This window comes from Lonchura striata, chromosome 1, assembly GCF_046129695.1.
Source record: "Lonchura striata isolate bLonStr1 chromosome 1, bLonStr1.mat, whole genome shotgun sequence".
Classification (NCBI taxonomy): Eukaryota; Metazoa; Chordata; class Aves; order Passeriformes; family Estrildidae; genus Lonchura; species Lonchura striata.
The window spans coordinates 16567669-16594677 of NC_134603.1; the positions used below are offsets into that span (position 1 = coordinate 16567669).

A 27009-nucleotide genomic window follows, 5' to 3' on the forward strand; every position below is an offset into this window, starting at 1 on the left:
ATGTATACGCACATCTATTTAAAAAGATGTATTGCATTGATTGTATTCGGTAGGAAGTGTTAAAGATCTAGGATGTAGATCTTATCAGTAAATAGTTTGATTTTCCAAAATGTCTTTTGCAAAATTGTATTCCAAAAATGCTAAATAAAACAGCTGAGCTTAAATAATAAATAACACATAAAGAGGATTTAAAAATAGTTCAAGTATATGAGGGAGATGCAGAAAGAGATAAATAAAACAGACTCCTAGCAATGAAGTTTGTGCAGACACTGATATTAGAATGAATTCTCTAAGGCAACTTGTGGTAGAAGATAAAATTTTCTGTACATGTCAGATGAGGTAAACAAAACCCTAATTACTTTCTAAGAGTATGTTCCCTTCCCCTTTTATCCTATATATCTATGTTACTCAGATAATTGTATTAAAAAAGCAGTCATACTTCAGAAGAGGCACCTTTGCTCACCACTGTAAATATATATGAAAAAGCTGACAAAAAAAATTGTACATGCTACTCTTCTGTTGTCCAAAAAACACAAATAGCAATACACATTGTAAAATCTCAAGAGATTTCTGCTTAGTACTTCAGGGAAAGAGGCCTCTGTACATTTAAATGCTCAACATGAAGACAAGCTTGTGAATGTGCCATGAAGAAGATGATTTAACGAGCTCAAATATATACATGTGTGTATAATTTAAGAGCGTGTGGTTTGTTTGTTTGTAGTTTGTTATGAAATGTACATCATGTTGCTGTGAAAGAGCAACTCAGTGCTTTGTGCTTTTCCTCAGATGAAATCCCTGCACTAGAAGAGGAGGCTTGCTCTGAGCATTCTTGGGGAAGAGAAGCTTCAGGGGTGCAAAAGGCAAAGCAGGAAAGCTGATCTAATATTTAAGGGATAAGAGAGCAGAAAGCCTGGAGAGGGGATGTAGATCTACATTCAGACTACAAAGCTGGTGGAAAATAAAAAATATTCTAAAGTCCCAAAAGAGTTAAGAACTGCCATAACTGAGCATTAGAACTTGAAACAAAAGTATAGAAAAAAACCTGCCTTAGCGCACAGTGACTTGGGAAAGGCCTTTTTATAATTATTCTTGTTCTCTTATTTTTCCAAGGAAATGGATTTTCTATATAAAAAGGAAATTTGTTATAGCCCAAGAAAAGTTAGGATTAGAATGTAGGGGTAATTTCTGACATTTAAGAAGGTTCATTTTAAAAAGTAACCATCAGCAGAACAACTTTTCAGCACTGTACTGAACTTGGCTGGGATAGTCTTAACTTTCTCTGCAGTAGATCCTATGGTGTTATGTTTTAGATTTGTGACCAAAACAATGCCGAACATTTTATCAGTGCCTACACACCAGGCTTCCTCTGCTTCTCATATTTCTGGGAATGGGCAAGAAGGTGGGAGGGGACACAGATGGGACACAGATAGCACCAACCAACAAAAAGGATATTCTAGAACATATGGCAGCATGCTCAGTGGCAAAAACAAGGAAAAGAAGGAGGAAGGGACCACACTAATGGAATGAAGGAGGAAGGGACCATGGTCAGGGGTATGGTGTTTTTCTTCCCATGTAACCATTAGGCCTGATGTGGGCCTGCTTTCCTGGAGGTGGCTGAACAACCTCCTGCCAAAGCAGACAATGAATTCCTTCATCCACTTTGATGCATGCACAGCTTTTGCTGTACCTATTAAACTGTCTTTGTCTCAACCTACAAGTTTTCTTACTGTTACTCTTCTTTCTCTCTCCATCTCACTATGGAGGGATAGAGGGGGGGTGTGGATGTGCTTGTGAGGAAGGAGCTCTGGAGCCCTGCCTGATCATTGCAGTTAAACATGCACATAGGGCCAGTCAAAACATGTAAACTGTTAATATTTACATGAGATGATATAATGATGCCACAGATGGCTATTTCAGATTGAGCCCTTAATGACAGAGGTTTTTTTTAATAACCCAGAATTATTGAATGGGAAGAGCTTGTTCATAATAAATAGACTTTCAGTCTTTTCCAGAGCCAAAATACATGGAAGAAAAGCACAAGGTTAATAGGTTTCACCTGTATCAGACCTGTATCCAAAGCAACTTATTTACCCATTTGACAAAAAAGAAAAAAGGAGTTGATGTGAATACTTTGCTTCATAAACAAACACATTTAGTCATAGATGTTGTTATATTTATTTTCAAGGATGCTACCATATGTCTTTAGATAAACAGGATGGAAAACACATTTGTTAGGTAGGTGGGATTGTTTTGCATTAAGTGGCCAGCATTTGTATAAAAACCATGGGCTTTACCTTTCTAAATACAGTAGTTCCTAAAAAACATTTTGATATTTTTTCAGAAATCATGAACTCTAGTGATTTATTTTATTGCAGGTTGATAAAAAAAAAAGTAGATTAATAACTTTTGTTTCTTTGGTATTTTTTCAGGATTTATTTATACCTGTGGTGGAACTTTAAAAGGACTCAATGGCACTATAGAGAGCCCTGGCTTCCCATATGGATATCCAAATGGTGCAAACTGTACCTGGGTTATAATAGCAGAAGAAAGAAACAGAATACAGATCGTCTTTCAATCTTTTGCTCTAGAAGAAGAATATGACTATTTGTCATTATATGATGGGCATCCTCACCCTGCAAACTTTAGGACAAGGTAAAGAATAAATATTATTAAAATCTCACTTGTAGTAATAAATAAAAAGTATATGATAAAATTGTTAAAGCTAATGTTTTTAAATTATGGATACTTTCTTAGTCTTTAAGGTGTGCTTCCTCTTATTAATCAGGTGTCAAAATGTATATCATGCTTTAATTCTAGTTAAAATAACTGCTGAAATTAATCTAGCCCTCATAAAATTGGTATCAACAAAATGTAAATAATTAAGAAGCATATGAGCATGGATACATTTAATGTAAAGTGAATATGAGACTGTTTTAGTTTGAGGAGGTTTTAGTTTGCATGAGGAGGTTTTAGTTTGCATGATCCAGTGGAAAACAATGGAACTTTTTTAATCTTTGCAACAGAGGACTTTTTATAGAGATCAGGAAAAATTTAATTGGGGGAGGCTAGGTAATTTTTGTGTGTGTTTCTATATGAACATCTTCTAACAAAAAGGTTTTACAAAAGTTAAAAAAATCCATTTTAGATATCAAGAGTGTGGTGTGCCACAGAATATTTTCTATAAAGCCTACTTCAGAGTCTTAGCCCAGATGTTCAGTTCTGGAAGGCTGAGGTTTATGGAATATGTAAAAATTCTACAATACCAATAGATATATTACTCATACATTTGCTAGTTATCTTTACTATCAGCTACCTTGACTTCTGTAAGTCAGTTTGTCATATGCTTAGACTTCTGTAAGGCCTTTGGCATTGCCACACAGCATCTTTGTTATTAAATGGGAGAAATTTGTATTTGATTGGGTGGACTGATGAATAACACAGTGGCCATGTAGCCACATGAAGAATATTGCAGTCAATAGCTTAAAGTCCAATTAGAAATCAGCAAGTGGTGTTCCTCAGGGGGTCTGTATTCAGACAAATACTATTCAATATCTCTGTTAATGATGTGGACAGTGGAAATGAGAGCAAGCTTGCAGATGGCACCGAGGTGAGTGGTGCAGTTGATTTGCTTGAGGGAAGGGATGCTATCCAGAGGGACTTCAGAAGGGTGGAGGAGGGGGCCAATGAGATGAGATAAGTGTATCATCCTGGTCAGTTCTCAGTATCCATACTGACTAGTGGATCAATGAATTTAGAACAGTCCTGCAGAGAAGGACTTGGGGATATTTGTAGATGAAAAACTGGAGTGAACCACTAACATAGATGGGGACTGGAACTCCTCCCCTACAAAGACTGGCTGAGAAAGCTGGGGCTGTTCACCCTGGAGAAGTGAAGGTTTTGTGGAGACTTGCAACCTCCCAGTATCTGAAGGGGGCCTATAGGGAAGTTGGAGAGGGACTCTTCATCAGGAACTGTAGTGATAGGTTAAGGGGGAATGGGTGTAAATTGAAAGAGGGGAAATTCAGGTTAGACATTAGGAACACATTTTTTACTGTGAGAATGGTTAGACACTGGAACAGGTTGTGGATGCTCCAGCTCTGGCAGTGTTCAAAGACAGTTGGATAAGGCCTTGAGCAACCTGGTCTACTGGGGTTGGGGGTGTCCCTGGGGGGTTGGGACTAAATGATCTTAAAGCTCCATTCCAACCTCTTAAAATTCTATGGATCTATAATAAGGTTGGATATGAGGAAGAAATCCTGTATAAAGAATGCTGTAAGATACTGGAACAAGTTTCCCAGAAAAGCCTTGGCTTTGTGTTACCAGAAAGATGTCCCTTCCCATGACAGTGGGGTTGGAACTAGGTGATCTTCCAAACAAAACCATCCCATGATTTTATCCAGTGATAAAGAATATAGTACCTATTCCTAATCAGGGAACATCTGGGTTCATTTTACTTTCCATAATACTGCTCAAAGAAAGGGATGTGTTTTCATAATATTTTATAAGTAAGTGTTGATACACTGGTAATGTTTTTGGTTTTTTTTTTTAAACTATTGCATAACAATCTGGCATCTGATCACTAAAAGGAATATGTAACGGTAGTACAAGGAAATTAGAAGAGACAAATTCTACATCTCATATTTGTGCAGGATATAAATTCTCTTAAATGGTTAACAGTCAGCAGATGCAGAAAGATGCATCACTAATGAAATTGTTTTCCTTTGTATTTCTGTGTTTTCATTTCTGTTTCATGAGTGCTTGAATGCGATTTTGATATCAACTGCAGGAAGAAGGGAATCCACAGATAAAGGATTTCAGAGCTGTCTTCCACAAGTTTTGTCCTTTCTATTCACTCCTCAAAAAAAAATTTTCTCAAATGTTGGAGCCTGAAAAGGCCCTCACTGTCAGTCAAAACTTTGGTTGGTGAATCTACTCTAAACTGCAATCTCAAGGAGTATGTGAACAATGTTCTGCTCAAATGCAAAGAAAAAAGCTATGATTCCAGTTACGAACCAATGGTTCTTATTGAGTTACAGTTTAAATAAGCATCAGGGAAAGCAGATGAAGATAGTTAGCAGGCTAAAAGAAATATGGGAATAATATTTTGTAAAGGCATAATTATTTTTCTTCATGTCTCATTCAAGCTGCTGAAATGATGTATATATATTTGTGTGAATACATATATTCATGTATATGTATCAATGCATAGATATATAGATAGCTATATGTGCAGTTATAGATACATGTGTACAAGATTCTTTTGAAATTAAACTAATTTTTCAATGCTGGAGCTTTAGAATATGGGGTTTTTAAAAATATCTTAGAAGAAAGTCAAGGAAACCTGTCATGCTTAAATGTTTCAGTATTGTATATTTAGGATGCCATTAGATTCTGCTGAAAAACAGTGTATGAAATTATGTGGAAGAGAAAAGAATCAGTCAGCACTTAAAAAGGAAAAGATGATTAAGTCTCAATATAGGGCTTGAAATAGACTACTTTTGCAAGACTTACAAGATCTTTCCAGGGTGTGGGTGTGTAAGAATAGTACACATTTGTGTGAGTGGCAAAATGGCCTTAAAATTAAGCATGACAGTGAGATTACACAAGCTTTACTAAATCTTTCATAGTGACATTTATTTTCTCAGATTGCTGTAGTAATTAGTGAGGTGATGTTTCCTTAAGTTTTCTTTTTTAAAAATAAGTGAAATTTAACTGAGGTACAGTTGCTTGTGGAAACTATCCTTCTAGCATGACAATGTATTTTGATATTTTACTTAGTGACATTAATGATGTGTAGTCAGATTACACTTTTCACCCTCCCTTTAATTTTGTAACAGGCAAAAATATTTTCAGGGGACTGCACATATGTATTTGAAAAAATACATAATTAGACAGTTAAAAAAATTGTGTTGAATAGAAAAGGCCACTACTTCTGTTTTTTACTTTAATATTGTGGAATAACAGTCTATATGAATGAAATTATTTTGCAGTTCACCTATTTGTGAAGCTCATCGCCTCTGACTCCCTCCTCATCCAGTTTTGTGCTTTGTCTACTTGGTCTTCTCAGAATTAAATCTTATTGAAATTACCTTGCATGTCTTCAGCAAATGCTCAACAGCTTTTAACTGATTTACCTGGCACTTAAATGGCAGCTAAACAAGAATAAATGGAAAAGAAGTATGTCAGATATGATCACAATGGAAAGTGTAATCAGTATTTCACTTGCATTTTTCTGTTACTGTGTATGCTTGATTTAGTTTATTTCACATTATAATCTTTGTTTCAAACTATAAATACAGAGTAACTTAAAACCCTGAACTTTATGCAATTTTTTTCATAAATCACATTTGTAATTACCTAAAAAAAAAAGTTTGTTTGCAGAAAGACAGTGTTGCTTCCTGTATTTGAAATAAGCTTTTGGCAACATTTCGTAGTTGGGAGTATTTCTGGGTCATGTTGCTGTCTATTTTTAGGGCTTTCTTGTTGCCTCCCCAATGCATATTCCCTCAAAATTAAAAAAAAAAAAAAAAAAAAAACTAAAAGAAAAAACCCCAAGTCAAACCATGGCTTGATATTTTGATTTCTTTTAAATACATTGTTTAGACCTTATTTTGGTAAGTAGCTAATATTTCCAACTCCTGTTCTGGATAAAAATATTGCATTTCCAGGTTAAAACTCCTGTTCCATTTTTTTCCAAATTTCTGTCTTTTTTTTTTTTTTTTTTGCGGCACAAGAAGAATCATTTCAACTAAGCTTATAATATGTTTTCAATTTTCTGAGTGCCCAGCTTGAGAAAAAAGAAGTTTATTTGCACTAGTGATAAGAAATCCCATACTTTAATGAAGTTAGCAGAAGGTATGCTTGAACCAATAAAGCATCACATAAATCAACTGCTTTGCAAAGCCAGTAGGAGTCACCTTTTGCATGTTATGAAAATAGTCTTTAGTGCAACCTGTAAATAATTCACTGTATTATCCTTATCTATTTTAGCTGCTCCACATAGGCACAAGGCAGGGAGGGCAGAGCAGGGACTGACAGGGTCCAGCCCAGCCCCTGCACAGCCTGAGCCAGGCCCGGGGTCCCTCCAGCCAGCGCAGCTGTGACAGAAGGACACAGGGCTCCCCAGAGAGAAGGGTCGAGAGGCCGATGCAGGAGGCAGGGACGGGGACAGAGGATGGGGATCCTGCAGCAGGATGCCTCAGGGTAGGGTGACACTGAGGCCATGGAACCATGGACCGTGGTGGGTGGCAGTGCCACCAGCTGAGGTTCGTCAGGGCCAGGAAGGGTTATTGGTTCTCTCAGAGTCCTGACTCTGCACAGAACAATCCAGGAGAAAATTATTTAAGACTTGGCTATAAGGCAAAATGTATAGACCTAACTATAGGAATTCTTCATTGTGTACTTGTCAATCCTTAAAAAGTCACATGAAAACCATTAGTAGTTTTAAAGCACACGCCCTGTGGCAGTGATATGGTGCATATGTAGGTGGATGACTGAATGGCAATGTGAACCCTGATATTTCCTTGCAGTTATTTTACTTTGCAACCTGGATAATAACTTGTTTTCTTATTTCTTTTTAAAAGAAATTGCTGAGCATAAGGCATAATATATTGTCAGTAAATATCAAAAAAACATGTTGGTATTTTTCTTTTATTTTAAAATAAGGAGTTAGGTGCTTAGAATTGAATACTAATTTGAAAAAGGGTGTCATACTCAGCAGTTGTCTAAAACTCATTTTTTTCTCTAATTAGCTACCTCTACTTGCAGTGTAGTATTCAAAACAGCTTTAAATATTTGAATAATAATGTGACTATATACCCAAGCTCTGTTTGCAGTTCCAAGGAAATATATTGCCAAATTTACTTAACCAGTTAATTAATTTAACTAGTACATTTATTTGTCAGTTAAATATTCATGACAAAATTAACATTGCATTGAAATCAATGAAGTAAATTCAGATCTATTTTAGACAGAGAAATTAAATGCATCCCTTCTGCAGTTGAACTTGGCTTTGTACTTTGACAATTGTACTTTCTTTTTTAAGCATTTAATCCAATATATTTCTGTCTCTGCATGTTGCCTAAAAAAATCTTTCATATGTTTATGCTCAGAAAGCAATTGTTTAGTAGCTGAAACGATATATTTTACAAAGTTAAAAATAAAATTATTTAGAAAATTATTAGCCTACCATAATATTGTGGTGAAAATAATCATAAAATTTCATCATGTGTATCTTCATGACAGCTATGGTACAGAAGTTTGGAAAGCTCTGCTATTAGAAAAATGGTATAATAATTTGTGATTTATTTGTTTATATAAGTGAAAAAATGTTGAATATGTTTATTTAAAAAAATTATAAGTGGAGTTGTGAGACCCTACCACAAAACTGAATTTTGATCACTGAGTAAATATCTATATTTTCCTTGTATTGAGAGCCTGCAAGATCAGCATGTGTCTGCAGAGATATTTTTAAATGTTGATAACATCTCTGTGTCCAAAGATTTAATTATATTAAAATCTTTTCTCTTGTGGCTCGTGGTTAATTTTCTCTCAGGAACTTTAATGGAAGGAAGCTTTAAACATAGTGTTTAAAAGGGGAGTTAATACTCATAGTTGTTAATCTCTTGTATTTAAGCAAGATAAATCATCCTTTCATCTACACTCCCTGCTGAGGCCACCAAGAATTAAATGTACAGGTTACCTGATCAGTGCTGCTGAGTTGAATAAGAGAAATTAACTGAAATTACTGGAGACATCTGCTACCTTTCCTCTGTTGGTGAATTGCTCTCCTAAAACATCTGACTCCCTGATTATGCCTACATTTTTAACATTTACTCCCCTTACAGAGAAAACAACATTTTCAGTAGATTAATAAGTAAATATTTAAAATTTCAGCGTGCTCCTAGTGTTATATAATTTGGTATTGGCTCTTCATTCAAGTGCTTCCAAAAGTTTGACTTTGGTACTTTACCAACAGACTTATGCTGACTGTAAAATCAAAATCAATTTCTTTGGTCCAGTTTTAGTAAAGCAGATTAAAAAGATGACTGTAAAAATATGTAAAATGACAATTAATTCCTAATATTCATGCATATTAAATACTGTTACAATTGCAGGTAGGTGAATTGTCTGTTTACTTGGCTCTTGGGCAGGGCAATGGTAACTAAGAAGGGGATGGAAAGCCATCAAAGATGCCAGAACAAGAATCCAAATTGGCTTAACCATGCATAAGAGTTAGACCTGTCTCAGTGGTCTACAGGACCACACAAAGAGTAGAATAAGTGCTTTCCCAACCTGGTGAGAGAACACCCATCAGGGTGAGCTGAGCACTCCACCAGTGCCTGCTCCTGGCCTGAAAACCTCCTCAGATATCTGTCTCTCCATAACCAGGTATTACTGACAACATGAGCAAAAACTGTGTTTTAGCTCAAAACCAATCACAGATCTAAGGTATATTTTCTCTGAATAATTTACTACTACTACTACTACTACTACTACTACTACTACTACTACTACTACTATTATTATTATTATTATTATTATTATTATTATTATTATTATTATTATTATTTTAGAGCTTTGAAATAATGCAATTATCTATTCATTTCTCTACATTTTCATTGAAAACAATTCAGGACATTGGATAAAAAAAAAACAAATCAAAACAAAATCACCAACAAAATCCAAAGCGACAAGAATACTTTCCTAATTTCCTGTTTTTACTTAAAAAATAAATAGCACTAAGTTAAATGCTAACAATGCCCAATTTTAAAAGGGGAAAAATATATTTTGGAAGACTAGATTTTGCCTTTAAAACTTTCTATTTTTAAAGTTAAATAATTACAATTTGCATCTTTCATGCGCTAAATTGTCAAATTTATCTTACAAAACGTGGGTGAAGAAAGGCTAGCAAAAGGATAATTGTTGTCACTAGCAGAACCTTCCAGTGTCTTCATTTAGTAATTCCGCTTGCTTTTGCATTTCTTATTCTGACATATGTGTGTTTCTTCTTCAGTAGATATCAATCTGTATCACACAGGCAGCTATTAGGTTATTCTGTTAACATTGTTCTGTCAATTAATACCACCCTGGTAACTCCAGTAAGTATTTTTTCCTGACCCTGACCCTTTCCTTCTCCCGGTCATTGGAAACATATCCATATTTCTTTATGACTACTTAGATGTATCTTGAATCCTTTAGTATCTCCCAGACAAACTCCTTACCTTATGTTTTTTTGAAACTATTAGGCTATTATGTATTTTTGTATATTCACTATATATTATTATTGGAGCAAGTGTTCCACTCTTTCTCATACTGATTCTTATCAAAACCAGAAGTCAAAAAAAGGCCCACATTTTTACCTTGCTTTTGCCTCCTTCTTCCACCATTTCTGCTATGTCAGGGTTTCTGCTCCTAGAATTTCCTGACTTTAAAGACTTGTTTTACTTGCTCTGTCTTTTCCCACTTCCTCTGCCTTTAGGTGATCTACAGTACTACAATATGTAGTGAAGGGCACCCAGAGCTAGAGGCAATGTCTTGTCTGGGCAAAATACCATGAGGGTGTGTTGATTCTCCTTCTTGAATCCAAATTTTGTTGTATGTAGATCCATTTTACTTGTATGTGTATCCTTTTTTGTCTTTGTAAGCTGTTGCTTATATAAGCAATTCCTTCTTAAACCATATAAAGACCCTTTCAGAGTATTTTATCTGTTCATTTAGATTATTGCCATTTTAAATAGCAGATGTAGTATCTAACTCCAAATTAACTCTGTACTTTACATCTGCTCAAGTTAGCAAGTACTAATAAAATAAAGAAAAAATGTCAGCTCTGTGAGGTTCTAGATTAAATCTGTCAGAGACAAGCTCTCTCTAACTGTTTGGTTATTAGGACTTTAAGACATGTCAGGGTGGAATATTTGCAGTCTTCATTCACCACTAACATTGACAATTGAAACTTACAGAGCTTTCTTTTTCACTCTCCTGTTTACATCTTTTCAGATCTTGATGCAGACCAGGACTTGTTGATAGGGAGACAATGAATCATTGTACCTCAAAAAGTACTGTATCTCAAAAAGTTTCCAGTATTGTACTGTACCTCAAAAAGTTTCCATTATCAACTGTAGCTCTGATTTTTTTTCAGCTCAGACTGTTTATTTTGCCCTAAGATTACACATTTTTCTTCTTTCATCATGGTTCCGTTCCTGACCAAATTTTCAACTAGAGCAGATACTGTCAGCTGATTAGGATCAAATTAGGGATTCTCCACTTTGGAAAAAACTTCAAGTCTCTTATCACAGTGATTTTTATTTCAGCTGTTCCCTGGTTCTTTAGATTTCTCCGTTATTTGCCTGGAAAATGAAGAAAGGAAAGAATTTCTTTTGAGAATTTAGGGACAAACGAACTGGAACAAAACGAACTGGATTATACTCTCTCTCACAAAGAAAGAGAAAACAAAAAAGGTATAAATCCTAGACAAAGACCAAGGAGTAGATAAGGATACAGAAAGCAACAGAAACAAATACCAAAAGAGTGGAAGGAGACAACAAAGGCCATTAAGAAAGGAAAGAAGGAACTAGCAACCAAAGTGGAAAACTATGAGATAGGTAACAGAATTAAATGATTCTTACTAGGAAAATTTTCACTGCAGAAACAACCAAACTAAATCCTGCAAAATAAATAAGTACAGTGTGAACAGAAGACATGTGGAATCTTGAACTGAAAATTGGTAGGGACACAATGATACAGCAAAACTTGTAGATAAGAGAAATAGATAATTGAAAGAAATGTAACAGAATTAAATGTATTGGTAAACAGATATTCAGCTCTGAGATGGATTCTGAGTAGACAAAATATTTAAACAGAGGTGGTTTTTTTTTAATCTGAAAAGTTTGCTTTATGAACAAAATACCTTGAAGCAAAAAATGTTTTGGCACTGTGCTTATAAATGCAAAGTTGAAAGAACATGTCAATTGTTCTATACTCTTAGGAATATTTTATATGATGTTAAAAGTCTAGACATAGAGAGAGAAAGGTAGAAAATTAAGACTGATAAAAAAAATGTGCTTGTCTGGACAAGGTGCCACCTGTCAATTTTATACTTACAAAGAATCCAAGTTTTTTGCAGATTTTGAAAAAATAGTTAGCTAGAAAGGAAATCTAAAGTTAAGTGGTAAGGATTTAAAAACTGAACCCAAAACCAAACCAAGCCAAATTAAATGAAACCCAAGCAACCAACTAAAATTTCAGCTATATTTGTAGGTGAAGGTAACTTTCTAGTAACTGACTGTAGAAGAGACTTTCCCATTATCAGCTTTCCGTAGGATATCTTTCTCTGAACTGGATGGCCAGTTTGGCTTCCCTGAATTGACTGATGGATATTGGACTAACTTGTTTACTTCTTATATAATGCAAGAAAAACCTCTTTTACAGATGCTGAGATTTATTATCTGTCTTTTTTGGATAAACTGGTAACTAAATTAAACTGGTAACCACCTATATACAAAGAGTGCTGTTGCCAGTTTTATAGTGAGATAAGTATGGTTATTTCTGAGAAACAAAAATTTTACTTATTCACTTTTCTTTGTGTTGCAAAATTACTTCATGGAATTTGAAACAACCTAGGAAGAAAAGCTGATTTTTTGTTTTGGAGGTCATTTATACTCTGTAACACATTCTGCTAGTGCTGTCTGTGGCCATTAGTTTTTCATCTACACTTCACTTATAAAAAGGAAAAGAATGACTACAGTAATAGTCTTGTCCTAGAAAGTTATAGTCTTTGGGAAAGTATCATTCTATTACAGGGCTGTCTAACTGTTAGACCTGTTTACATGACAGAAAGGTAACTCTTAAACCAGCTGTTAAATTCACCTTGTATTGTTGCAGTTAACACTATCAAAAAAAAAAATCTTATAAAGTTGATAATTGAATCAGAATATATCTGTAACAACCATATATTGTTACTAAACTAAACCCTGAACAATTGGTTCCTGTATGAATGCACTATTTCTATTATATTTGAAGAAAGGCATTCTATTTTAACTGGTATGTCTGAAGAAAGCCAAATAAATCCTTTGAGGTTTTGTGTAAATATATGTTTGTGTGTGGGTATTTACATATACACTAATCAGAGAGAACATCAGGCATATGGCCTTGCCTGGAGAATTTTTCTTTCTGTCTCTCTAATACCTGTATTGCATTGTGATTGTGATACCTTATTGCTGAAAAGTGACTCCTATAGATTATGTTACATTGCACAGTTTAAAGTAAATGTTTTAGCATTCAAATTATTTTGATGCCTGGAGCTTAAGAACAAATTAATGTCAATAATATAATCTATATCCCTGATTATGTTGATATGCACTAGAGACTGCCTACCAAAAAAACCCCAAACAACAACAACAAAAAAAACACACAGAAAAAAGCCACATACACCACACACACGCACACACAAACACCACAACAAAACAAAAAAAAAACCAAAACAACCCACACACAAAAAAAAAAAGATGCAAAAAAAAAATTATCCAAAACAGAGATCCTTCCTAAGGGTTAGTAGCATAAAAAAATTATCTCCTAATCTCATGTCAGTTCTTCCGTAGTCAGTGCAAGTTTTTAGGACCTAAATGTAGCAACACAGATAGTTATGTAAAAATGCATCCATCTTGTACATCTATCTTGCATTTAACACATCTATCTTACACATCTAGTTTTTGAGGTGTATAAAAAATTAACTTCTATACACCTGTAACATATCTACAAAGGGCTGAGATAACCTTCTTCATTAAATGTTGCTGCCTTATAATATGAAACAAGCTGTGCATGGAAATGAATGTATAGTTCATCTACATTTTAACAGTATTAGAAGTTCCTTTAAGGTAAAGTAGATTTGCTTTTCTTGCTGGCACCTTTCATATATCTACCATGATAAAGTTATATTAGTAGACTAAGTTTACCTGAGATTTTCTAATACTATAAAAGAGGAATCTTTTCTTGGACAAATGCTGTTCATTCGATACTGTGATTTGAAAGAAACCAATAAGGACTTCCATTGCTCAAGTTTGCAGGTGGAGGTTTCTCGAACACTTTTTTACAAGGTCATTAAGATTGTTGGTTAGAGAGCATCTCTAGAGTAACCCGCATCTGTTTAGAGAGAACTGAGCTCATATATGTGTGTGGAATATTGGGTACTGGAAAAAGTGAAAGAGGGCCTAGTGTGATGTTGTATATGATCTAACAAATGATCCATACAAAACTGAGGAATGTTTTAGAGAGATAGTACATAAGTGAGATATGAGAGGAATGAGAGGAGATGCTGTGAAGGTCATAGCAGACCTGTGTACTCCTGAAGGGAACTGTGCACACACCAAAATGTCAACATCATGAGTGGTGACAACAACTGTATTTTTAGGCTATTTCTGTAAAGTAGATTTTCATATATTGCAGTACTTCTGTTGTCATTTAGAACGTAGTTGTCCACAATTCTAAGAAGATTCATACAATTTGAAGGAAACAGCAAATGCTAAAGGACATAATTTTCAAATAGAAACCACTGGCCCATGTTTTCTACTATGGTAAAATCTGGAATTAAATAAAAGTAATGTTTGGTGTTGTTTTCCTAATTTGAAGCTAAGTAATTTCTTTACTTTTTTTTTTTTTTGCTATTACTAAGTAATTTCTTTTCTTTTCATTACATAGTACTTGATAATCCACCTCTATAAATATAATCTGGATTAAAAAAAGCACACTTGCATGCTAATCAAGGTAATTTATTTAATAGCCGTTTGAATACTGCTGATTGTAAAAATATTTTTGCCTAGTTGCATTGTAAGCCTGATATACCAGACCATGTGAAAAAGAATCATGCCTATAATTGTTTCTATTCATTATTTTTATTTCCGCTGTGATTTCAAATTAATTTTGGAAGTGAAAATATATTTAAATAGCGAATTGGAAAAATACTTTTAAAAGACCTTCATGCCCACAAACACACACACAAAAAATTAAAAAATCAATTAAACATTTTGACTGTCCAAGATACAAAGAAATATAAAAAATAATATTATCCACTATGAAAATCAGTTAAAGTTTTTTCCCCAAATGAAAGACTCTATTAACTATAACAAAAAAAATTACTGTTTCCACATATAAATACGATGGACAAATCTCATTATCTGGATGTGTGTTATAAATTCTACAATTATGGTTATAGGGAAGGAAAAAAAATTAAAATTAAAATGGAGATATCTTGCTTTTCTGATGTTAAAAAGAAAAATTACAGATTTGACTACGGTTTTGCATGAAAAATAAGTACTGAATGTATTTGCATTTCATAATATTACTTTCATTATCAAGTTATTTTCTAAAATTTCTCTCTTGTTTCATTCCATTTCACACTCTGTAAAATTCTTTTACCCATTTCTATCCTACCTTTCTAAGACCTCCCTAATTAATCATTGTCACATAATTTTCTTTTCTGACAATCATTTCTCATTTGTAGTTCTAGCACTGAATAGTTTTTTTAACAACATTTTTTTCCCTATAATTTCAGCTAAAATACTAAAATTACAAAATTACAAAAACTCTAGACCTGCTTCTCTTTCCTTCATAGTGTTTGCACCTGCAATTAGAAATATGCTGGTACGCTTTCAGCTTTGGGTATATTGAAAGTTGGAATTGCATTCGATGTGATTCAACAATTTTATGTAGAGGTTTCAAACCTTTTCTCTTCCCCTATGTTTTAGGTGAAATAGATTTAATCTTTCTGTATCTCAGATTTTCTTGATGGCTGTCTAGGGAAATTAAGTCATGTTTGTTTGAATTTTTTCCCAGTCTATTACTGGACATAGGATTTTGTCTAAACATTTTTTTTTATAGAACGGCACTAAGTTATCGATCAATATTCTGTAACACCAGGTTTCATTATTATGCTAATGTGTTGCAGATATAAATGAAAGTGGCTCTTAACACTGTTTTATGAGGTGCAGCTGTAAGAAATTTTTTAGCTGATAGTAAGCCATGAAGAAGTCAAATGAAAAACATGAGTTGCTTTTGAAAAAAAATAATTATAAGCTTCAGCACATAAACAAGTTTATTTATTGAGCTTTTTGTTTGGTTGGGGATTTTTAGTAAAAAAATATATTCCCTTAAGCAAAGTGGTTTTTTATAGATTGGTATTTAGAGTAGTGCCCAGTTACTCTTGGTATTGAATTAAAAGGTAAACATTTCAAGGAGTGTTCAAGGCAAGACCAAATGTGAATGTCCTAAAAAGCCCTATTCACTTTATGCCTTCTAAAATGGGTTGTTTGAAGAATAATTTTGAACTGATTTCTCACTTTGTATTATGTGATGTGGTGGTTTGAAGAAGTTACATGTAGCATTTTTTAAAGCATAGACCCATAAAATACAAGAAAAATGGAAAACATTAAACTTTCTACATAGGCTTTTTATTGTCTTTATCAGATTCAGTACTAAAAATCAACAACTCTAACTCTTTATTTTGGTATGAAATGTGGGTAGACAACTCATCTTCTTTTTTGTGAGATATCCCATGTGCAGTAACAATTGTTTCTTTTTAAAAGTCTTGCTTACTCCACTATCTGATTCTGTTGATGTCAGTCAACATGACTTTAATATGGAATCAAGATAGCACAGACAACTTATCCTTTGATGATTGTAAAATAGATCAGCTAAGTGGACTCATATTTCTATTATAACTTTATTTTTATTTATGCTATTTATTAAAAGGCAAGTGCTAGTTTCAGACCTGTCAGTCCAATAACTATTTACAGATGTGCATTTTATGTCCCCATAGCTATTATCCACTCCTAAATAAAAGGACAAACACTAGTTGCATTTTCTTATGGAATTTCAGCAAAAGTAACAACATTTTAAACTCTCTTTTCTGAAATTATTATAGTATTTCCTTGTTCATTTTGGAAGTATTGCATCTATGTTTGATCAGTTATTAGATTATGAAAAGTGGAGGATAGAGTAAGGTACCTGACACACTTCTGTAATATTTTCTATGTTTTCCAAGTCCAAATTTTTAATTTAGACTTTTTTCCCTTGGAATTGGGACCTTATCTTCTATTTTAAACTCAAGTACCCTTCCCTTAAAATGTGTTTTTCATTTTGCTGCTAGAAGTTTTTCTACTGTATTTCATAATTAGTAATAAATATAGAATTAATAATTTACCTCCTATGAGACTTAAATTTACATGTTTTCATTATTTATGCTTATATAGGATATAAATTGTACTTATGTAATAGATACATTACTTTAAACCCATCATTTCACTGCACATGTAAAGATCTTATAGGGTCACATTTCTGATTAGATGGGATAAAAAACACCTTAAGAGCCACAACCATTTTTCCTAGATGTGTCTTTTCCAGAATTTTAGATGTGTAAATGTAAAATATTTTCCATTATATTTCCATTTCTTTAATTCTAATTTGTGTTTGACTGTCTGTTTTTTACTTTTTTTACCTACCCAAACCCCAAGGGCATTTCAGAGAAATTCAGTTTAATTTCTTATCACAGTGGTCAAAAAGAAAAACTTTATTCATACTTATTTCCTCACTGCAGTGGATTCAGGTTCTGCCTTGAAACACCATATGCTCCAGACCTCTGAGCATAAAGATAGACATACCCAGTGTTGGAGGAGAGACACCTTTACTCTAGCACCCTCTCTTCCCTCTCTTGCTCTTTCCAGCATATTCTCCTTACATATTCTTCTCTAAAGTGAACAGGGACCTGTGAGAAAATTAAGTTGTTTCTGACTCAGTGAACATTTTCTGGAAGAAAATGAATGAAATAAAAACCATGGAGTTTTTTTGTTTGCTTGTATTTTTTAGGTATTCCAGCTAATTTAGCTGATCAATCAATTTGTTTTATTCTATTTATTGCCATTACTCTGTTTTAAAAGACTGAATTTTTCATATTGAAAGTATAAATTCTGAAATATATGCATATAGTTAGTTCTTTTTCACATGGCCTGCTACTACAAATTTATCTTTATACCAGAACATAAATAAAAGAGTGTGGTGTTAATGTCACAAGCCTTTTGCTCATGGATGAATTCCAAAGTGATGCAGAATATTTAGTGTAAGTTGAAGCTGTTCTGGAAGTTCCTGGCACCTACAATGGTAAGAAGCAAAATATGGCATCTCTCCTTTCCATATTGTGCTATTTTCACACATTAAGGAAAAGTTACAAAAGATAGTCCAACTCAGCTAAGAGCTTGTTGTCACACACAGAAGCAAACCCATCCCCTGTGTCCCTCTGACTTTGGCTGTGTGACCCTTCTTTTGTTTCCATTGGCTCGAACACTCATCAGGCATACCACTTTGAGGATATGCTTCCCTTTGCTAACTGAATTGACTCAGGTTTATTTTTGAAGAAATAATTCTTCATCAGGGTGGTTAAATAAATTCAGAGAGAAGGGTGCATATGACTAGAACCAGTGTGAAGTCAGTGCTAAAACTCTTGGAAAACTGGAAGGAGCAGGTTCCTCTTCTTTGGTGCTTTGAAAGCTCCAAGATCTGCTAAAATGTACCATAGACCTTCACCCAGCTTTAAGATGAGGACAGTAAACTATATTGTCACAATGTTCCAGATGCTCAAAGTTAAAGATATGTACTGCTTGCTTAATTTTTTTTCTTTTTTTAATTCTAGTTACTTTAAGGACCTAGTATGCTTTCAAATTTACTAAAGGTTATTGTCTTGATTTGTTTTGTTCTTAACAATTTTTCTCTCCAAGAAGCCAGCAAATCCACATCCTGCAGATTTTTAAATACTATTTGTATGGTACTGCTTACTTATCTGGTTCTTCTTACTTATCATTTGAAGTTATTCTTGATAGTTTTATGTCCTAAAACAAAATTGAATGCTTTAGAAAAGATAATTATTTATAAAATCTGTTTCCTTTCTGATGATAGAAAAAAAGTGGAGAGTTAGATAACAAAAGTTTTACACTGATAATGGATGGTGGCAGGTTTTAGAAACATGTTTTTTACAGAATATATGGATCATACCAGGATCTGATGAGTAGTTTATTGTTTAGTTCAAAGCAGCTGTTCAATTAACAAAGTTAAGCCTTGACCTACAATCATTATTTTAAAATAATAGATTGTATGAGCAGTTTTGCATTTTGACAGGGAAAAATTATAATTTGACAAAAAATAAATTGGTTCATAAATCATATGTCAATTTGTTAATGACTTGTTGAACAAAGCATATTTTTATTACTATTTTCAATGAGAGTAAAACTTGAATTTAGTGTACAATTTCTGCTCAATCAAGTTTGATTTGTTTTATAGACTATTAAATTCTGTTTATTTATTTTAAACCAATTGAAAAGACATATAAATATTTTAGGAGTTGCTCCTATTAATATTTTAATTGGAATTCTCTTAAGGAAGCCTTTAAATTTCTTACTTTCTTTCTGATTCAATGGCTAAGCAACTGTTTAGAAAGAAATTTGAAAGACAAAAGATAAAGATGAATTTTACCAAGATGTTGCAGTCCAGACTTTCAATACTCTCAACTGCAATTCAACACCTTCATTAACTTCTCAGCATGTGCACATGAATGCACACAAACACATCCAAAAACATAAACCCTAAAGAGAGTTGAACTTAATTGTCTATCACTCATTAGATAAGTGTTATCTTTTTTGAACACGCTCCTGAGATTTAAAAGCTGTTTGTTCTGAATTGGTGTGTAAGAAGAACGTTAGAGGTTGAGCTGGGTTGACTTTTGCTGGCTTCCAGATGTCCATCAGCTACTCCATCACTCCCCTTCAACAGCAGGACATCAAGAGAAAATAAGATTTAAAAAGTCCTGGATCAAGACAAAGACAAGGAAATATTACCGTTACACCAGAACCCAAAGTACACATGAAATTTACACATTACAGAGCCTCAGTTTAATTCACTGCCTAAAAATTGATTGATTTCTTGAATTACGGAATTTTTATATCCCATTAATTGCTTTAGCAATTCTATCAGTGATATATTGCTGAACTCTCAATTTACTTATTAGTTACATGTCCAATTCCTTTCTGAATGCTTTTAAGCCTTTGGATTAATGAAACAACTAGTTCAACAAGGTAATTGAATTTCATCTTACCAGTTTTAGTTTGACACTTTTCAGTTGAACTAAGAAGTGTGCATATATAACAAGTGAGTGATTGATCACCATCGAGGGTGATTGTGTGATCCAAATCATCAGAATTATTTTGGAATTTATTTGATCCTCACTTGGATTAGCTACTAATGTTTGCAGACTTTTTGATCCTTGTGATTTTTTTGAACTTGCCATATTTTCTGCTCAAAGCTCAAAAAGGCATGGTCGTATCAGTAGGTGCATAAAACATGGATGTGAGAAAAGACCAATGCATGGAAGACTTAATGGGAGATTAGTTTTACTCTGGCAGTTGGAGGAGTCATCAGAAAGATATAATTATGGGAATATTGTTGATGCTATCCATCAGATTACATACACAATTTTCAAATCTTCAGAAACTTTTAATTCATATGTAAGATGTAAACAGTGTTATTTTGCTTTAAGAAATATTGTGGTATACTAATATTAAAATATTGACTTTTTAAAAAAAAATGTAAAACTTCTTTTCATTCCAGAAAAGCATTTCTGTTCTATCTAGAAAAGGAAAAAAATTAAAAGTAACTAAGAAAATGCACCCAAAACATATACTATAAACTAAGGAAAGAAGGATGCTTCTGTGTGCAGGTAGAATCACAGATTCATTGTGTTCCCCTGGGTCCTGTACTGGTCACCATAGAGAGAGACCAGTGTCTGCCCCTCCTCTTCCTCTCATGAGGAAGCTGTACACTATCATGAGTCTCCTTTTCTCCAGGCTGAACAGAATGAGTGACCTCAGCCTCTCCCCATATGGGTTCTCCTCAAGGCCCTTCAACATCTTTGCTTCTCTTCTGTAGATGCTCTTTCTAATAGATTTATATCCTTCTTCTATTGTGGTCCCCAAAACTGCACATGGTACTCAAGCTGAGGCCACACCAGTGCAGAATAACGTGGGACAATCTACTCCCTCAACTGGCAATTAATGCAGTATGAGATGCACTTTGTACATCTACTTGATGTAAAAATACTCTTATAAAATTTATAGAATAAATAGTGGTAGTATTAACAAAGAATTGGGTTTTTTTCCCTCCCCTCAGTTGGAGGTTCCAGGGACACCTTATTGCGATTTTTCAGTACTTTTAAGGGAGACTTTTAAGAAAGAAGGGAACACACTTTCAGTAGGAGCTATAGTGATAGGACAAAGGTTAATGGTTTTAAACTAAAAGATTCAGACTAGATATAATGAAAAAAATTTTTACAGTGAGGGTGGTAAAACAGTGGGCTAGATTGCCCAGAGAAGTGGTGATATCCCAGCTGTGGAAATATTCAGGGTAAGGTTGGATGGGACTCTGAGCAGCATCCTCTAGTTGAATATGTCTCTGCTTACCACAAAGGACTTGGAACAGATGATCCTTGAAGGTGTCATACAATCCAAAGGTTTCTCTGCTCCTATGACTTTATTTATCATAAGGACCGTGAAAAATAATTCTCTACAGAGATTAGGGCTTTTAAAACATGCCTGAATCCTGGTATTTAATTCTTTGTACCTGTTCAATCACTGGAAGAACAACACTTTCTGATTTTGGTTTGTGCTATCAGACTAAGCATGTTAGAATTCCAAAGTTCTCTCTCCTGTGGTTTGTGATCACTTAGGTCTGTTACTTAGAGCAGGTGACAGAGGCTATTTTCACGCAGAATAATTTAAATATAATATAGTGTGTCTCTTGAACAGTTAAGGACTGGATCTGACTGCCCAGAAGGCTGAGACACCTCCTTCATTGCAGATTTCAGGACCTAACTGTGTAAAGCCCTGAATAAACTGTTTTGACCTCAGACCTGCCCCTGCTTTGTTTTATCTAGTGCTGTGAAATGAATATTTTTTATATCCAAGCAATATTTTACAGTAAGTTTGACATATATTTTTCATATTTTCAACATGAAAACTTTTCTATTTATTTATTAGGGATGATTAAGGTAATTTTGGTAACATGCAAGGGAAAAACATAACAGGACTGCAATAAATTTCCTTCCTTTTGTGGCATTCATGATACTTTACAGTGGATATGGAGACAGTAAAAAAATGCTGAAATCATTAGAGCTGCATCTCAAGCACTAGGCTGTGGAGGTTGATATAGAAATTCAATAGCATGAGATGTACTTCAAACTGAATGATCTGTAGGCATTTGTGTATGGAATATGGATTTCTGAGAAGGAAGAGAACCATAGGGAAATATGTTCTGGACCACCTTAAAGGTTTTGTTCCAAAGAAAAGGTATTTGCAGTTGACAGTTGTAGGTGACTTTACTTTTAAAAATAATTTATTGGTTACTTTTTCCTATATTAAATGCATTGTGGATATTTAAATAATGTATTTAATGACATAGAAGATATTTTGTTTCATCATTTTTTGGTAGTGAAATACATAACTTAGTTTTTAAAAGCATATTGCCTTGCTTTTCTTAGCTTTACTGTTGACTACCATTTATAGATGACTGCTATTTCTCCTGAAATAATTTTCAGAGCTTTTGAAACTTTCTCCTGATAGATGCTCATTTTGCTGTTTAGATATCAGAGATGCTGTTGTGGTTTAACCCCAGCTGGCAGCTAGGCACCACACAGCCACCCCCTCACTCCCCCACCAGTGGGAATAGGAAGAGAAATGGAAGAGTAAAAGTGAAAAACTCATAGTCTGAGACAAAGACAGTTTATTAGGGAAATCCAAAGCTACACACACCAGCAAAGTAAAACAAGGATTTAATTCACCCTCAGGCAGGCTGGCATTCAGCCACCTCCAGGAGAGCGGGGTCCCATGAGGAGTAATGGTGACTTGGAAAGACAAGTGCCATCATTCCAAACATCTCTCCTTCCTTCTTCCCCAGCTTCATACGATGAGCAAGACACCATGTGGTATGGGATATCCCTGGGATCATTTGGAGTCAGCTGTCCTGGCTCCTGTATTATCACACATGTAGAAATAAGGGATATGGTCCTCAGAACCAAGAATTTATAAGAATTAGATGAATTTATAAGAATTTATAAGAATTATAAGAATTAGATGAAAACAAAATTGCATCTAGAAAAAAATACTGAAATATATTGTTATTTTAGTTGAGTAGATGTTGGCCACAGCAAATGCAGCAGCAAATTGGGTGAGAAGCTCATGCTTTAATCTTAAAGAATGCAAATAATCAAACCCTTCTGTTGAGGGCCTTTTTTTTTTTTTAATAATAATTAGAGCTAGTGGGAAAATGTTAAACAAGTATCTGGCAGGCAAAAGATCTCACTAAAATTGAAATTGAATCAGCATAGCATCAGGCTAGTCAGATGTTAAATCTAATCATCTGCTACTTAGAAAATTAATAGAAGTTTGTATGAATACAAAATCACACAGACAGGACTCCAGCAGCTAATAATGGATTCATCAGTATGTGGTCCAACAAAAGCAAGCCCCAGGAGTACCTAACTAAGTTCAAGATGTATTTATTTGCTAAGTATTGACTGGTACTGTCTGCATAAACAACCGGTATCAAGTTACTGGACATACCAGCAACTAAAATGACTGGTAGAAGGATTATAGCTAGCTTAATGGGAAAAACCACTGATGATGAAGCTTCATTTTTATATGTGCTATGGATTTTAGAATAATATTTTCTGAAGATTATAAACTTAAATATGCATCATTAAAATGAAAATTTCTTAGTGGAAGAAGAGTAAAAGCTACATTCATGTAAAAGAAAAAAAATTAGAAATATTTTATCTATTATTTGAAAATATCAGATATTTCAGTTTCCTGTAAACTGCTAAATACAGAATAAAATTTCTTTTGTCTTTAGAAAGTTTTCCTTTACTTGTGGGGAAGATTCTCAATGAAGTTATACAATAGTTTGTTTTGCCTACTTTTATTTTATACTTCGGATTTTGCTTATTATGCATATTGTTTTTCAGAATCTAGCTTCTCCTTTTTACAAGAATAAACAGTTACTTGAAGATCAAACTAACAGTGAGAATGCATAGGCTTTGATACTCTTTTTAATTTTACAGTCGAAGTTACAATAACTTGGCATGTTAACATGTTGTATGTTTCTGTTATTCTACATAAATTAGCAGCAAACATTTCTTGCACCTTTCAGATTAGACTAAAACTCTTCCTGCTGTAAAGTTTCTCTGACCTAATCAAAAATTTATTGAGATAAAATGAGACTGCTAATCACTTAAAAAATTTCTTTGGTGAATTTCTTCAGATACTATCCAATCTAAGCAGAAATATTCCTGAGAAACTTATTTTCTTTGGAAATAACTACGACACTGTAGAAAAGCTAAAATCTTGTGAACCTGAAAAGAAAACAAAACAATACAAAGAGCTGTTAAAATATCTGTAAAAAAAAAAAAAAAAGGCATAAAATTTAAAAGTATAATCAATGTCAAACAGCAAAGATCTAAGATACACAAGCAAAGAGGAAATACAGTCATCTTATTTGTCACATCACAGTCTCAAGTAAACAATTTATCTAGGAGCATTTTGTATGACTAATCGAGATTTCTTTCCATAATTTTAACTTTGCAATTATGAGATGATTGCTCTATTTGCATTCTGAAGCTGGGAGCTGGTCTTCCGTGAGGGCTGATGAGTTTAAAGTTCAACATGCAGCTTAAAGTGATATATGATTTAAGTGTTATGATAAGGACCACAGTAAAAGCAGAAAACAAATGATTGATCAAACCGCAGAAATTTCCAGTCAGAACTCTAAAGTCTTGGAAACAACAAATCTGAGATGATTTGTAATTTTAAAATTATGTCATATGTGATTGAGAAAAGATGGTGGGAGAGATTAAAATAGATTATAATTACTCTTGGAGTAGTAGTGTTTTAAAATATACTTGGAAAATGAAAACAGATTCAACTGTCTAATATAGGTGCCGTCTTTATTTTTGAATCTATAGCATGTGACAGAATATAGTACAGGAAGAAGAGACACAGGGACACACTCTGTAAATTACATGTTCAAAAGAAAATAATAATGCAATTTTCAATAATCTACAATGCCAAAAAAATATTACTACAAATTTAGGTTCAAACATTATCTCTACTGCCCAGAATTTATTTATTATATATTAATTAATATTGAAAGAATATTTAGAAATTCTTGTGTACGTAAGACAGTGTTTTGTTTCAGACTCCATTTGACTTTTTCCATTACTGAAAAAATAAATGAAGATGGCATCAGAAAACACATAAGACACAGATTCCTTCAAAACTAGTCTTTCACCTGTAAAAAGACATCCTTTAGCCACTTTATTTGTACATCAAGAAATTGTATTCACGTGCACCCTGAGTACTTAGAGACATCTGAGGACTCAAACAAAATCTGTCTTATTTCACCAAGAAGTCTTAACAGATAAAAATATAGTGGTGACTATAACAGCTATTGTTACTAATCTGCCTACAATAATATTAATACTTATACTCAGAGCAACTAATTATTCAAAAATATGCCGTTAAAATTGTACAGAATTCTACTAGAATCTACCTCTTTTTTTTTTCTGGTGGTGGTCTGTGGTGCTTTTTATGTCCATTTGGATCCTAAGCCACTTTGGTTTTGCTTGGGAGAATAAAGACGACACCATGGGATAGTTATGCCAAACAACCAGCAAGATTAATCCTTTGTCACCAAGTATGGTGGTGATGATTTTCTTCTCCTCAGTCTTGGGTATGCATGGAGTAATTTAACCACATATCTCATATGTCCTTTTCTCTGTTTCCAAGGCATTTCTGTTCTTCCTTATCCTCTGAGATGATTGCAACAATATTGCCAGATTCACGTTACTGAAACTACATAGCATTGTAGTTTTGCATGCAAGTAATATATAAATTCTGAATATATATTGTGTCTCCAAATTATATCTTTAATTTCACCATATTTACTACTGGAGTTTTAGAATTCCTATATACAATAAATTTTTTAGGATGAGCGTCTGGTCTTTCTGTCATGGAAAAGGTGAATAAACAAAAATACTTCTTAACCTTTTTTTACGCTCCCAGAAACACCTGTAGCCCTGCACTACATACATAAATGTGTCCATTTCCTGTGGGTGTTAAATACCTGGCAAGCTTGTTAGACACACCAGGAAGAAAAAAGAAAATATATTCATTTATATGCAGTGTACTCATTTACAAATTTATTTCACTGTTCTGTGTTTGATAATACTCTGTATCTAAACTGCATCATCAAAATCAAATACTCAAGTAGAAAGTCACAATAGAAAATTTGGGTTTCTAAGAATTGAAACAGAATAAAATACATTTTCTTCAACCTCTGTAGACATTGTACAGTTCCTGTGGTTTCCCATGGCTACCCAAGCCAGTATCAGGTACTTATGGGATCTCTTAATGTGGTCAGAGAACATTTCCAAAATCAAAAACAGAAAGAAGAAAAGGAACAGATAATCCCACAAAAAAAAAAAAAAAAAAAAAAAAAAAAGCCACATCTGCTATATATTTTTTTTTCTGCCAAAGTGGTAGACCATAAAGGAATGATTGGAGAGCCTAGCAAAAGATGTAGGTATGTCTTGCCTGGCCTTCATCTCTCCAGAAGCACATGGATCTCATGGTGGTACAATGTCATAACTACCAACTATGCTGATGTTTAAAATATCTCACAGTATCTAAAACAGCAGCAGAGTCACTGGACTAGCTCCATTAGGTATTTTAAATTCGAAAAAGTTGATACAAATAGAATGAGATATGCATATGCAATGTAAGATGGAAAATTGTTGTAGATAAAAAAACCTCAGCTACTAGAGGAAATTTAAATTTTAAATGTGCTTAATATGCATATGATATCTGCTTAATGAGATGAATGCTTATTTTGCATAATTTTTCCACCTAAAGGTACTGAGTTAGACAT

At 33.8% G+C, this 27009-nt stretch overlaps 1 protein-coding gene across 2 annotated transcripts in view; it reads left to right on the forward strand.

Moving 5' to 3' along the window:
* The window catches only part of CSMD3 (CUB and Sushi multiple domains 3), a 581291-nt gene that overhangs the window by 76161 nt on the left and 478121 nt on the right, over positions 1–27009 (forward strand). For both annotated transcript variants that reach the window (XM_077782368.1, XM_021546425.3), the window contains exon 2: positions 2430–2652. In XM_077782368.1, the coding sequence (XP_077638494.1) occupies positions 2430–2652 (223 nt within the window). The remainder of the gene's footprint in view (positions 1–2429; positions 2653–27009) is intronic.